Below are 13,660 nucleotides of genomic sequence, written 5' to 3'. Positions count from 1 at the left end.
GCTGAGGCGGCGAGGCTCAGCACGGCCTACGGTAGTGGACATGGCCTCAGTTTGGGGTTCACAGCCATTGCCAGGCTGCGGAGGAAGGGCTGGCCAGGAGCTCCCCACTGGGGTTCACAGCCATTGCCAGGCTGCAGAGGAAGGGCTGGCCAGGAGCTCCCCACTGCCTCCTGCCTCTCCAGTATGCTGGGGGGAGAGGAGGAAGGAGCCGGAGCTGGGCCTTGGCAGTGGGGGAAGGGGGCTGTCTGCCTCCAGGTTTCACCCTCTTCCCCTGCAAGAGGCCAGGGGGCTCCCCCAAAGCACTCACTGGCCTGGCTTCTGGGGGAAAGAGATCCAGGTCCCAGGGGGAGACCCCAGCCCAGAGGGGGAGGTGCGAGTGGCACAGGCAGAATCTGGCTTCCCCACAACCCTGCCGGCCAGGCCTGAGGCAGAGGCGAGGGGAGCAAACTGGTAGGTCAGGGCCCACCAATGCCCTGACACCCAGCCCCAGGCCTGACACTGGCCCTCAGAGGCTCAGTGGACCCTGGGACGGGTGTTAGGAGGGCAAGGGGGTCCTGTGCATATGTGGCGGGGAGGGGCGGGAGGACAGCGCAGATAAGCAGAGAAGGCAGGTCTGGTGGCTTCCGCCTCGGTCCAGCTCACACAAGGGTCACAAGGTGGATGGAGGCCCACACTCTTGTCCACAAGCACAGACATACAGATGTTCACACCGAGGCCACCCGGGGGACTGGCTTGGCTGGCGCGGTGGGGCGCAGGGCTGGCTGCGGCCCGTCTACCCTGTGTGGCTCCCTCCCTCCCTCGGCGGCTGGCACGGGGCCCCCCAGCCTAGGAGCCCACAACCTGGCCGGACCACGTCTCATGGGGAGTGTGTGGGGCCAGCTGAGTGAGCACCACCTCCACAGCTTGGAACTTCTGGTTCTTGGGCGGGATCGGGCACACCTTGTAGGTCACCTCGTCGCCTTCCACCGGCACGTACTCCCCCTCGATGCTAGTGGCGGGGAGAGGGGTGTCAGCCCAGGAGAGGTCTCGGCCCTGGACAACCCCTGTGGTCTGGTCTGAGGTCAGCCTCACCCTGGGTTTCCCTAGGCCGTGGAGCCAGAGCCAGACTCGTAAAAGAGAAATCAAACCTACCCCTCTCTATAAAGCAGGGGTCCCCAACCTTCAGGATCTAATGCCGGATGATCTGAGGTAGAGCTGATGTAATAATAGAAGCAGAGTGCACGATAAATGCAATGTGGTTGAATCATCCTGACATCATCCCTCCCCAGTCCATGGAAAAATTGTCTTCCACGAAACTGGTCCCTGGTGCCAGAAAGGTTAGGGACCACTGCTATAATGTTGAGAGTGTGAGAGGGACTCAGGGAGGTCCCCAAGGCTCAGAGCTCAGGGACTCCACAGGCCACGACTAGCATGAGGGCTGGGGTCTAGACCAAGACCACCCCCCTTTCCTAGCCTCCCTCCAGGCTGAAAGGCCCAGGGGCTGGCCCAGCCCTCTTAACCCCCATGGTGTGGGAATAGGATCCAGGACTCAGGCGGTGGGTCCCAGGGCTTCTGGGGTTCCCCCTTCTCCACCTGGCCCCAGCCCTCCTCCACCCCTGTCCCTGAAGGCCCTAGGAGCAAAAAAAGCTGCCAGGACCACAGGCTTCAGCCAATGAGGGCAGAGGCCTAGGGAGGCATTTTGGAGGCACTGCTGGGACCCTGTAGCAGGGCCCAGCCGAGAACAGGGAGCTGGGAGGGACTCACTCAGACACGTGCACGAAGATGTCCTCCGACCCGTTCTCAGGGGTGATGAAGCCGTGGCCCTGTGAGCGTGAGAACTGCTTACAGACGCCCTTGAACACGGGGCCAGCCGAGGCACGGGCTGTCCTAAAGATCGGGTAGGAGGATTGGACATGTGGCCTGAGCACGCCGCCCCCTGCGTCCCTGGATGTCCCCCCACCCCAGCCCTCCTGCGCCCTGCCTGCAGAGCCTGCCTAGAAAACCCACCTGGAGCAGAAACCACTTATCCTGCGACTAGTTCAGTCCTCTCATCGCCCCACTGGACAATAAGGAGACAGGCCCAGAGAGGGAAAACTGGTTCTCCCGGGTGGCCCAGCAAGTGGGTCGTCTGACTGCCAGCCAGTTCCTCTCTCTGTACACAGGACCGTCCCCACCTGAGGCTGGTCTGGCTGACGCGAATTCCTGTTGTAAGAATGCTGAGTGAAGAATGTGCAGCCTAGGCTTGAATACCTCCCAGAACAGGGAGCTCACTCTCTCCCAAAGCAGCAGTCTCTGTCCTATTCACTCATTGGTCATTCAGCCCTTCATGCATCAGTTATTAAGCCTCTGCTCTGCACCTGGCCTTGGTGTGGACACGGGACAATCCGCACCTGCCATCAGACCCCTCCTTTGGCCAAACCAGCCTCCGCGTGGCCCCCATGAGTGACAGTGTTAGTCACCAGCAGTGTCCGACTGTGTGACCCCTGAACTGTAGCCCACCAGGCTCCTCTGTCCCTGGAATTCTCCAGGCACGAATACTGGAGTGGGCACCCATTCCCTTCAGGGATCTTCCCGACCCAGGGATCAAATCCAGGTCTCCCACACTACAGGCAGATTCTTTACTGTTCAAGTCACCAGGGAAGCTCAGGTGGCTGGCACAAACCTCCTCTTCAATTTGACTCCCCCCGCCACAGTGACCTAATTCTGAAGGCCCAGGGCTGGTCTCTGTCCAGCCTGCCCACCACTCTCCACAGGTCAGCCACGTGCCACGGTTCTTGCCCAGGCTGTTTCATCCAGCAGGAGCGCCCAGCTTCCCTCCTCTCCTGATACATCTTCCAAGGCCAGCTAGGATATCTTCCCCAAAGCCCGATACTGGGTCCTCTCCCCCAGCCCTGCCAGCTGTCGTGAACTGTGGACAAACTCCCCCTGTATTATAAGCAGTTTGTGGACTGAAGTGTGGCCTTTTTTATCACTGGATCCCCTGGGGAAGGAGCTCCATACAGCTTGGTAGACTGAATGAATGAACGCTCGTAGTTACTAGAAGGTCCTTACACAGCTCCCCTGCCCTGCGGTGAGGATAGCAGGGGATGGCGGAGGGAGAGACCGGACAGCCCCACCTGGAGCCCCGTCCTGGGAAAGATCAGCAGAGCCTGGGCGAGGGGCTGGTACTCACGCTGAATACGTCCTGGTCCGTTTGGTGGGCAGGGGGCTGGGCAGGTCCCGAGATGAGACACTGCCTCGCTCCCAGACCCTGCTGCCCTCCCTGTGGAAGGGAAAGGTGGGCCAGACAGGGGACTTGGGGGAGTGCAGCGGGGGCACGACCGCGGGCGGCGTAGGCTCCGAAGTCATGGCGGGGCCAGCGGGAGAGCCTGGTGGGCTCCCAGGCGCAGGGGCCGGTGAAGGGCTTGGGCGTCCTGACGGGCAGGGCCCGGCCTGGCCCTGCTCGGCGGCCTCACCAGCCACAGGCTCCGTCTGGAAGGGGGAAGAGAGAGGTACAGGTGAGTGTGGTCCAGGGTGGGCAGCTTCTGGACACACGTCTGGAGGGCTGGGCCTGCCTGCTGCTCCCAACCATGAGTTCAGGCCACTCACAGCCCCTCCGTGACACAGGGTCCTCACCAGAAAGACAAAAGGGTCTTAGAACCTTGCTGCAGGCTGAACTGTGGTCTCCTAATAGTCACCTATTGAAATCTGAAGCCCTCAGTGTGATGGTATTTGGATATGGGGGCGTTTGGGAGGTAACTGGGTTTAGATGAGGTAAGGAAGGGGACTTTCCTGGTGGTCTAGTGGCTAAGACTCTTTGCTCCCAATGCAGGGGGGCCAAGTTTGATCCTCGGTCAGGGAAGTAGATCCCACGTGCAGCAATTAAGAGTTCTCATGCCACAACTAAAGATTCCCAAGTACTGCAACTAAGACCCGGCGCAGCCAAATAAATAAAAAAGTATTTACATGAGGTCAGGAGGGTGGGGCCCCCATTATGGGATCGGTGTCCTTAGAAGGAGAAACCCTTCCCTCCTCACCCCTTCCCAAGAGCTTGCCTCCTCTGCTCTTGCCTTGTGAGGACAGCCAGCAGGGGGCGTGCGTGCGTGCTAAGTCGCCTCATTACTGTTCCACTCTTGCGACCCCCATGGACTGTAGCCTGCCAGGCTCCTCTGTCCATGGGATTCTCCAAGCAAGAATACTGAAGTGGGTTGTCAGTCATTTCCTTCTCCAGGGGCTCTTCCTTCTCGTGCATCTCCCGTGTTGGCAGGTGGGTTCTTTACTGCTGAGCCACCTGGGAAGCCCTAGCAGGGGGTGGTCTACAAGTTAGGAGGAGAACACTCCCCAGAACCAGGCCATGCTGCCACACGGAACTTGGACCTCTAGTCTCCAGAACCGGAAGAACTAAATGTCTCCTTGGAGCCCCCCGTCTGTGGTGTTTTGTTAATGGTGGACCGAGCTGACTGAGACTAACCGCAAAGTCCTTCCAGCCTGTAGTTCAGCTCTTCAACTTGGGGGCCTAGGTGGGACGCGTAAAGTGGCCGATGACCGGGAACACAGTTTGGCACAATTGCCAGCAGTTTCCAGTCTACAGACCTGGGTCTGAATCTCAGCTTTGTCACCTGTAACCTGGTGACCTCAAGCAAGCCACTCAACAGTTGCAACATGGCGGGTGGGAGTGTGCACTCCAGACCCCAATGACCTGGGTTTGAATCCATCTCTACCTATTGGCTGTGCAGCCTTAGTCAACACTCATAGCCTTTGACTTGGTTTCCTGTTCTGTAAAATGGGAAAAGCATTGGTTCTTATTTCATAGAGAGGTCACTGTGAGGATTAGATGACATTCTATGTTCTTAGAACAGGACTGGGGTATGGTGAGCTCTTTGAAATGTTAGAGATTTTTCCTTAGCCCCAGTTTCTTCCTCTCTAAAAGAAAGTTGAGAATGCTTACCGTGCAAAGTGACTATGGCTTCAATGATTTAGTGTAGATACCCAATAAATTGCTATTATCAATGCTAATCAATAGAAGTTCCCCTGACAACAGCTCAGAGCCTGGATAAACTTTTTAAAAAAGTCATCCATTTTATTTTGGGGGGGCTGCATTGGGTCTTAGTTGGGTATGTAGGATCTTTTGTTGGGCGATAAGGGTTAGTTGCCCTGAGTGTGTGGGATTTTAGTTGCCAGATCAGGGATCAAACCTGCGTCTCTCTTGCATTGGAAGGCTGATTCTTAACCACTCTACCACCAGGGAAGTCCTTCATCCTGTATTTTTCTCTGTGGAGGAAAAGAATGTAGTTACCCCATCCATGCACCCACTCACCCTCCGGGTCCCCTGGGATCGGAAACTCTTGGGCTCCAAGAGATGCTAGACTATTTGTTGAGCCTGGAGCGGGTGGCCTGCCACAGCGGGGCCAGCAGGACGCCTGGACCAAGAGAGCTCCAATTTCACTGCATGTTAGCTGTTGGCTTGGGTAGCACTTCCTCCAGCCTCAGCTTCCTCTTGAGAGTCCCCTGGACTGCAAGATCAAACCAGTTAATCCTAAAGGAAATCAACCCTGAGTACTCTTGGGTAGGACTGATGCTGAAGCTGAAGCGCCAATACTTTGGCCACCTGATGCAAAAAGCCGATTCATTGGGAAAGACCTGATGCTGGGAAAGATTGAGGGCAGGAGGAGAAGGGGACAACAGAGGATGAGATGGCTGGATGGCATCACCAACTCAATGGACATGAGATTGAGCAAACTCCAGGAGATGGTGAAGGACAGGGAAGCCTGGCGTGCTGCAGTCCATGGGGTCGCAAAGAGCAGGACACGACTGAGTGACTGAACAGCCACAGCTTCCTCACCTGCACAATGGAGCTGAGACACCCTGCCTCACTCCCTCATGGGCTATGGTGAGGCTTGACTAAGCAGGGATGCAAAGAGTTGCCCATGGCCCATGACATATAGGAGTGAGGGTGACAGGCTCTCCACCCCCTCACCCCCATTCCTTCACTCCCCCCACCACCCTGGGACCAGAGGTGAACCTCTGAGCTAAGTCTATTTCTGACCTCCATCTCTGCCCTGCCCCCTGCAAACCCGTAGTTTCCAGGGAAGAGTTTAAGACGCCTTCGGACTCCAGAGCCCTGCACGGACCGGAATAGCTGAGGAGTCACCGCCACTCAACTCCCTGGCAGGTCTCCTGGCCACTGTTCAGTGTCCTACAGCAGGTGGCACTTTTCTGGGTCAAGGTGATGAGCTGGCTCTGCCGTCCCTGGGGATGGAGATTCAGTGTCCCGCCCCTTCAGCAGGCCCCCAGCTCATCCCATCCAGCCAGGAGAGCTGCTGCGGGGGCGTGGGGAGGCAGGCAGAGGGTCAGAATTGCCCCTCAGGGTCCCTCACGCTGAGGTGCGGTTTTTCTCTCTGAGCCCACCTGAGGAGGCAGGCAGGGGCCAGGTTTAGCATTGTTATCCCCATTTAGTTAACTAATTGAATTAATTTAATCAACCCTGAATATTCATTGAAAGGACTGATGCTGAAGTGAAAGCTCCAATACTTTGGCCACTTGATGCAAAGAGCCATCTCAATGGGAAAGACCCTGATGCTGGAAAAGATTGAAGGCAGGAGGAGAAGGGGACGACAGAGGATGAGATGGTTGGATGGCATCACCAACTCGATGGACGTGAGTCTGAGCAAGCTCCAGGAGATGGTGACAGACAGGGGAGCCTGGCGTCCTGTAGTCCTTGGGGTCGCAAAGAGTCTGATACAATTGAGCAACTGAATAACAACAAACTAATCAATTAACTTTTAAAAGCCGGGTATTGAACCTGCCCCCTTGGCAGTGAAAGAGCAGAGTCCTAACCACTGGACCTCCAGGGAATTCCCTTGTCCTCATTTTAGTGAAGAAAACTGAAGCTTCAAGAAGAAAAGCAATCACACAAAACCTTGCTCATGAATGTCCACAGCAGCATTATTCATAAAAGCCCCAAAGTGGAAAGAACCCAAAGGCCCATCCCCAGATAAACAGATGAACATGTGGTGTATGTCTTTATGTGGTTCACATGAAATAGAACATGATTCAGCCGTAAAAAGAAATGAAGTTTTGATAGAGCTCTACAACAGCTGGACTTGAAACCTTGAACCTTGAAGTCACGCTGCTAGGTGGAAGAAGCCAGTCACAAAAGATGGCATGTTACCTGATTCCACATACGTGAAATGTTCAGAAGTGGCAAGCCCATGGAGATGGGAAGATTAGTGGTTCTAGGGGTTGGGAAGGGCGAAGGAAAATGAGGAGTGACATCTAATGGGTACAGAGTTCCTTTTAGGGGGTGATGAAAATGTCCTCAAGTTGACTATAGTGAGGTTGCATAGCTCTATAAATACGCTAAAAGCCACTGACTTGTCCATCATAAACAGATAAATTATATAGTGTGGGAATGATACCTCGATAACACTGTTAGGGAAAAGGAAGACAGGGAGCAAAGCTACCCAGGATGACAGCAGAAAAGCAGGAGGTGCCCTGGGGTGCACCCCTGGATGCCCCCTACCCTACCTGGGTGAGGGTGGCAGGCGGCAGGGAGAGAAACTCAGCCTCCCTTTCTCCAGGAAGCAAGGCGGTCCTGGGCTGCCCACTGCACGGCTTTCCCAGGCCTGGTATTGTGCTTGGCAGTGACAGCCTGTGCTGGGAGGTCGCGGGGGGTGGAGGGGAGGGAAGGAGATAGGGGAGGGGCTGAGGCGGTCCACAGCTGTTGCCAGGGAGATGCAGCTGAGCTGGGCCCTGCTCTGGCCAGCCGGGCCTCCGGACCCAAGACTGAACGAGCCCGGCTCTCAGGTTCCATGCGATGTGGGCAGTGGGGAGGGGTAAGGGGCACTACCCAAGGTAGGGGTGGAGGGCAGCCTCCTCCTTCCCCTCCCGCAGTGGGCCAGGCAGCAGAGGGGAAGGGGAAGGAGATGGAAAAACAGCAGCGACAGAACATGTATGCCTTCCCACTCCCCATCCATCACCCCACCCACCCTGGGAGAAGGTGGGGAGTGGGCCTTCGGGAAGGAGTTGGGGCTGGGATCTCCCCTCTCTCCTCCCTCTGCTGGAAAATGAAGATTTCGAGAGCCCCTCCTCCAAGGGCGTCAGTGAGGATGACACGGGATGGAGTGTGGGAAGCCACATGAGAGGGGGCTCCTCCCAGGCAGGGTGGCTGAGGTGGGCATGGGTTGGGGGGGGAGAGGGAGTGGGTGAAAGAAGAGACCCTGGAGCCAAACCCACCCTTTATTCTCACCTCTCCTGTTTCCCCGAGGACTCGCCCACCCACTAGGTCCCTGCCCTGCCCCTCACAGTTTCTCCTTTCATTTAGTTCCTGTGTCAGTACTTTAAGGCTCTTGCTATTATGACCTCATTTTGCAGGTGAGAAAACTGAGGCTCAGGGAGGCTCTCAATCACTCAGGGCCACACAGCAATTAATGTCTGAGCCAGAGCTTGAACCAGGGCAATCTGACTCTGGAGCCCTGGAGTGGGGGTCCTGGGTTCAGTCCTTGTATTGCTACCAACTTGCTGTGTGACCTTGGACAGAGTCTTTGCCTCTCTGATCCATGCCAGAGCCCTGGACTTGAAGAAGCTGCCCAGTGCAGGGTAGCCTGGGAAACTAGAGACAGCCAAACGAGGGGATGCAGAGCAAGCCTCCAGCTCAGATTCTTTCTCTAGAATGTTGCTGCAGAAGGGGGCAAGGGAAGAGAGGGCTTTGACCGTCTGAATGCTATATAGTCTTTACAAAAAAGTCCTTTTTAAGTCTTTATTGAACTTGTTACAAAGCTGCTTCTGTTTTATGTTTTGATTTTGTGGCCACCATTCATATGGGATTTTAGCTCACTGACCAGGAATAGAACAGCACCCTCTGCAGCGGAAGGTGAAGTCGTAACCACTGGACTGCCAGGGAAACCCACAGAGTCTTTACAGAAATTATTTTCCACTTTTAAATCTCCCAGTTGCTGCAAAAGGTTGAAATTACAATTGTGTTCATTTTACAAATGAGGAAGTTGAAGCTCAGAGGAGTTAAGTGACTTGCCCAAGGTCACACAGCAGGTAAGTGACAAGAGGCCAGATCTTGTCTGAAAGCAAATGGTATCTTCCTCTGAGGATAAGTTCCCAGAAGAATTTTCCCTGAGAAAGCAAAGGGGAAATAACTGAGAGCAGAGAACTAGATGTGTTCGTAGAACATTTGGTTCAACTCAAACAGAGCTAGAGCCTGACCCCTAAGGGATTTGGTATGCCTGCCTGGGGCCATCTCTGGCCTGGAATGATGCCCTTCAGAACTAGCAGCTGGAGGGCAAGAGGACAGCCTGAGTCCCAGATGACCCAGGATTGACTCCTGGCTCTAGAGTGTCCTAGCGGGGTGACCCTCCCTTAAAACAATATATTTACTTATTTAGATATTTGGCTGTACCAGATCTTAGTTGTGGTATGTGGGATCTTTAATTGCAACATGTGGGATCCAGTTCCCTGACCAGGGGTCGAACCCTGAGCACCCTGCACTGGGAGCTTGGAGTTTTAGCCACTGGACCCTCAGGGAAGTCTCAGCACTTCCTCTTTGAGACTCTGGTGGTGGTTTACTAAGTCGTGTCCGACTCTTGTGACTCCGCGGACTGTAACCTGCCAAGCTCCTCTGTCCATGGAGTTCTCCAGGCAAGAATACTGGAGTGGGTTGCCATTTCCTTCTCCAGAGACTTGGTTTACCCATCTGTCAAATAGCATGAATCAAAGTCCCTGTCCAGGTTCCGAGAGGAGCCAAGGAGCTGGGTCAGTGGTGCCCCTGAGAGCATTTTGGTCCTGACCCTCCAGCCAAGCTCCTCTTCATTTCCCTGCATGCAGATCAAGCCCCAGTGATTCCGCAGACAAAAGGCCAGGGGAGGTAAGAATAAAACAGCAGAGCTGTTCAGAGATAACCCTACGCAAGGTCCTGATACAGCATCATGGGGCTGTGAAGGGTGATTCAGCCACATCAGCAGGTGACCATCAGCCTGGTGTTGGGGCTCCTCCAATTATCCTCTCCCCCAAAAGAACTGGGCAGGAGATGGCTGTCAGAGTCTTCTGGTGACCCTGTGAATCCCTTTCCTTTTGGGCAGGTCAGGGAAACGAAGCTGGCTCAACCACCCAGTGCTGTGAGACCTAGGGCAAGCACCTGCCCTTCTCTGGGCCTCAATTTTCTCCTCGGCTACATGAATCATCATTGATCCTGATGACGCATGAGGGTCACTCCACCTCTCCTCTGAGGTTGTCAAAAACACACGCGTAACTGAGTGTGACTGCCAGACACTGGGACAACAAACAGAAGAGACAGCCCTGCCTTGAGAGAGCCCAGGTCCGGGGGAACAGACAGACAGGCAGAACACAGGGTGGTTGGTCACAACAAGATCATGGCCACCATCGATGGATTAGTAACCACGTGCCAAGAGGTGTGCAAGCCCTTTGTCCCGTTTCCTCATTTATTCCTCACAACAGCCCTACAAGGTAATTATCATTATAACCCCATTCTTCAGAGGAGTAAACCGAGGCCCAGAGAGGTGAAGAGTCTTGCTGGGGTCACACAGCCAGTTCGGGCCTGCACTTTAGCATCCTGGAGATGTTTGGTTGGGGGGGCTGGGACAGAGGCCTCAGGCAGGAGGGAGGGAGGGAGGACTGCGCGTCCCTGCAAGCTCCCGCCGCCCCTGCAGAAGGAAGAACGGGGCTTGGGGTTCTATTCCTGGCTTTGTGCTGACTCAGACCGTGACCTTGGGTGAGTCACTTGCCAACTACGGCAAGCTTAAAAACAACTCCCTCCATAAAAGCATCCCAGCCCAAGCCCCCACTGAGAAGGGACAGACAGTGGGAGGCGTGGGTCTGATGGCTTAGGGGGAAGGACAGGGAACACGGGGTGATGGCGGAAGGGCTTTCCGGACTTTGAGGGCTTACCCAGGGTGGGCCTGAGGAGGGCGAGGAGACAGCCTCAAGCCCACCAGGCAGAAGCTGGCTCTTCCCCAGTGCCCCTGCCCTCTCCCAGCCTCTCAGACACTCCTTAAAATACATCAGTGCCAAAGCTGCTGGAGCAGCTGGAGGTGACCTAATTAAACCTGGTTCTTTCCCTCTCCCACAGCGTGTGTGTGTGTGTGTGTGTGTGTGTGTGTGTGTGTATGGGGCAGGCGCGGGGGGGGGGGTGGGGGCACTGCCCCAGCCAATACTCGAGCTTAATTGAGACCCTTTAACTCTCCTCCTTGTCATGTCCCCAGGTTGCCCTGGAGGGCTCCTATGATTAAGGCCTTTGGGCTTTGTGGGCATTAGTGAGGGTATGGATGCCAGGATGGGCACCACGAGAGAGCCCTGCTCACATCCCAGCCCTGCCGGGCTGTATGACCGTGGGCAAGTTGCTTTCCCACTCTGAGCCCTCCTTGGAAAGAGGAATGGACGGGTCAAAGTCACACTTAAGAGTGGCTGAGCTTGAACTCAAATGCCAGGTCACTTATCCTGGTGCCCATCATTTTGCTGGCTTGGGGCAGAGGGGAAGAGCTGCCCCATTGCTTTTTGTCTCCCATCTTAATAGTCTGTGTGGACAAAGGTCTGAATTGCCCCGAGCCCTCCTCTTCCCACCAGGCTTCAGGTCCTGGCCGCGCTAGTTGTGACCAGTATGATCAGCTCAGCCAGGCCCTGAGCGCCCTCTGCTGGTGCCACTCCTGGGGACTTGCCTCCAGACCAGCCTGCGGGTTTCCCTCCCTCACCAGCCAGCAGTGTGGGACCCCCGAGTTCCTCCTAGGGAGGCTCCCCCCATGGCCAGTGGACTTCCATGACCACTGCCCATCCCTGGGAGAAACCTCTGTGGCCAAGATTGTCCTCTGGCCTCTCCCAGGCCCTTGTGGGCTGGTTCCTACTTACACCTGTCTTTTCTTTTTTTTTTTTTTGGAGGAGGGTCAGACAGACCCAGAGGGGTGGGGCAAATATGGGAAATAGATGTTTTTGGAAAAGACTTCAAGGAAATGCTGAGGGGAGGAGATATCCAGAATTTGGAGGACTCAGAGGCTTCTGAGATAGAGCCAGGTCTGCAGGACAGGCTCTCCATCCCCCAGGGGGCTGCAGACAGCCCCCTTCCCAGGGAGAGGCCTCCCCTGGAGCCCATCCAGACGGGCGTGCTGCCAGGCTCTCGGAAAGGTGGCCCACCCTCTACCCGGGTGCACTTCCTCCTCCCCTCCCCCAGCCCCAGCAGATGAGGCAGTTCACAGTCTGTATTTATTATTGTTCTCGCTCCCCGCGGCCCCCTCCCCTCTCCCTGGGAAGAGTCTGCAGGCTGGCAGATTGGCAGGAACCTGCTGTCTCCCTTGTGGGTGCCAGCATCACCCCTTATCTCTGCCTGGACTCCTTGTGCCAGGGTCAGGCCACCTGGGGACTTGGCACTACTACCCAAGGCTGCCTGAGTACATGAATCCCACGGCACGGGATCCAGTGGACCCTGGCTGATCACCCCTGCCCTCCAGGGGCTGCGCCCTGGCAAGGGTGGAGGTCAGCTGGAGACCAGCCTGCAGGGGAGAGGAGTGGCCTTGGGAGAAGCAAAAGCTCCTGGTAGGGGTGGCTCCAAGGCCAAGGGGGAAATAAAAGCGTGGACCCACCTCTCCAAGCCAATTAGCCCAATTATCCCCAACACATCACGGAAGAAACAGAGTCAGGATGAGACAGCTGCTCCAGGTCCAACTGTCTGCCGGCCACCCCGCCCCCCCCCAACCCCTGACAGTCCCTCCCTGGCCCCAGCCCCAAATTCCAGGGGGAACGATCCATGTCGCTCCCTGCTGCACTCTGCTTTCAGCGTCTGGTAGGAACCCAATTATTCTCCAGTCATTTCTCTCCCCGCTGGTTCCCAGACAGGAGGCTGCGGCTACAGCTTGGCAGGTGTCTGCTGTTCTCTGCCTCTTGAGCCAGACATAAGTCCCAGACACACACACACACATACCCACACCCTTTCACAGGGAACCGCGCAGCCTCAGCTTCCCCTGGGGGCCAGGCAGAGCAAGGGAGGGGGGCGGGATGGCCGGGTGGGCTCTTCCACGCTCACACATGCCTGCCTCTCCTCTGTAAACTGGACTGGGCTGGGCCAGCCCCAGGGGAGGGGGCCCACCTTCCCAGAGCACATCACCCCCGCCATTGCACCTCCCTCTGCCCCCCCATCGTTAGAGCCAGTTTCCAGGGCCGGAGTGCCTGAGGCCCCAGGGTCTAGCCCCTTACCTCTCTCTGACGGCCGAGGTCCCACACAGCCTCCCGCAGCCGTTCAGACTCGGCCTCTCTCTGGCGTGCTTTGAGCTGATGAGCAGGGATGGGTCTGAGAGATGTGCTATGTGTCTGACTCCGTGTGTGTGTGTGTGTGTGTGTGTGTGAGTGTGTGTGTGTGAGCATGCGGCACCTCAGGCCCCTCACTCACTCACACACGCCTTCCTCCTGACGTCAGGAAGAGCAGGAGGGAGGGACTGGGGTGGGAATTTGTACTCCCTGCTTAAAGGGACACCGGGCCCCTGAGTCAGACACGGGCGATGTGAGAGAGTGAGCTGCGTCTCTCGGGGGCCCCGAAGCTTCTTTTTCTGGAAAGCGGCTTTTATTGCCAGGCCAGGGTATAATTTGCCCTGCCAGGTGGGAGTAGCTGCTGAGGAATGCAAGGGGGAAGAGCTTGGGGACAGCCTGCATTCCTGGCAGTTAGAGAGCAAGGAGGGTGGTGAGTGTGTGTGTG

The 13,660-nt window shown here is 56.2% G+C and overlaps 1 protein-coding gene across 1 annotated transcript; it reads right to left on the bottom strand.

Annotated features, from left to right (window-relative positions):
• Positions 1-825: 825 nt before the first annotated feature.
• CSDC2 (cold shock domain containing C2) lies at positions 826-13,201 on the bottom strand. The gene is made up of 4 exons (XM_068971920.1): positions 13,165-13,201; positions 3,152-3,450; positions 1,744-1,866; positions 826-988 (listed from the first exon to the last, which is right to left on the bottom strand). Exons 2-4 carry the CDS (start codon positions 3,325-3,327, stop codon positions 826-828), a joined length of 462 nt encoding a protein of 153 aa, XP_068828021.1. The 5' UTR covers positions 3,328-3,450; positions 13,165-13,201.
• Positions 13,202-13,660: the final 459 nt, after the last annotated feature.

The sequence above is a fragment of the Capricornis sumatraensis genome, chromosome 4 (assembly GCF_032405125.1).
Source record: "Capricornis sumatraensis isolate serow.1 chromosome 4, serow.2, whole genome shotgun sequence".
Lineage (NCBI taxonomy): Eukaryota > Metazoa > Chordata > Mammalia > Artiodactyla > Bovidae > Capricornis > Capricornis sumatraensis.
Note: the sequence above shows the minus strand (reverse complement) of the source record. Positions and strands in the feature narration are given on the sequence as shown.

Excerpts from the sequence above, each read along its gene's own strand:
- CSDC2 (XM_068971920.1), bottom strand. The coding sequence starts at position 3,327 with ATGACTTCGGAGCCTACGCCGCCCGCGGTCGTGCCCCCGCTGCACTCC. Across the intron at positions 1,867-3,151 it reads CGGACCAGGACGTATTCAGC|GACAGCCCGTGCCTCGGCTG; the intron begins GTGAGTACCAGC and ends CCCGATCTTTAG. Across the intron at positions 989-1,743 it reads ATCTTCGTGCACGTGTCTGA|CATCGAGGGGGAGTACGTGC; the intron begins GTGAGTCCCTCC and ends CCCCGCCACTAG.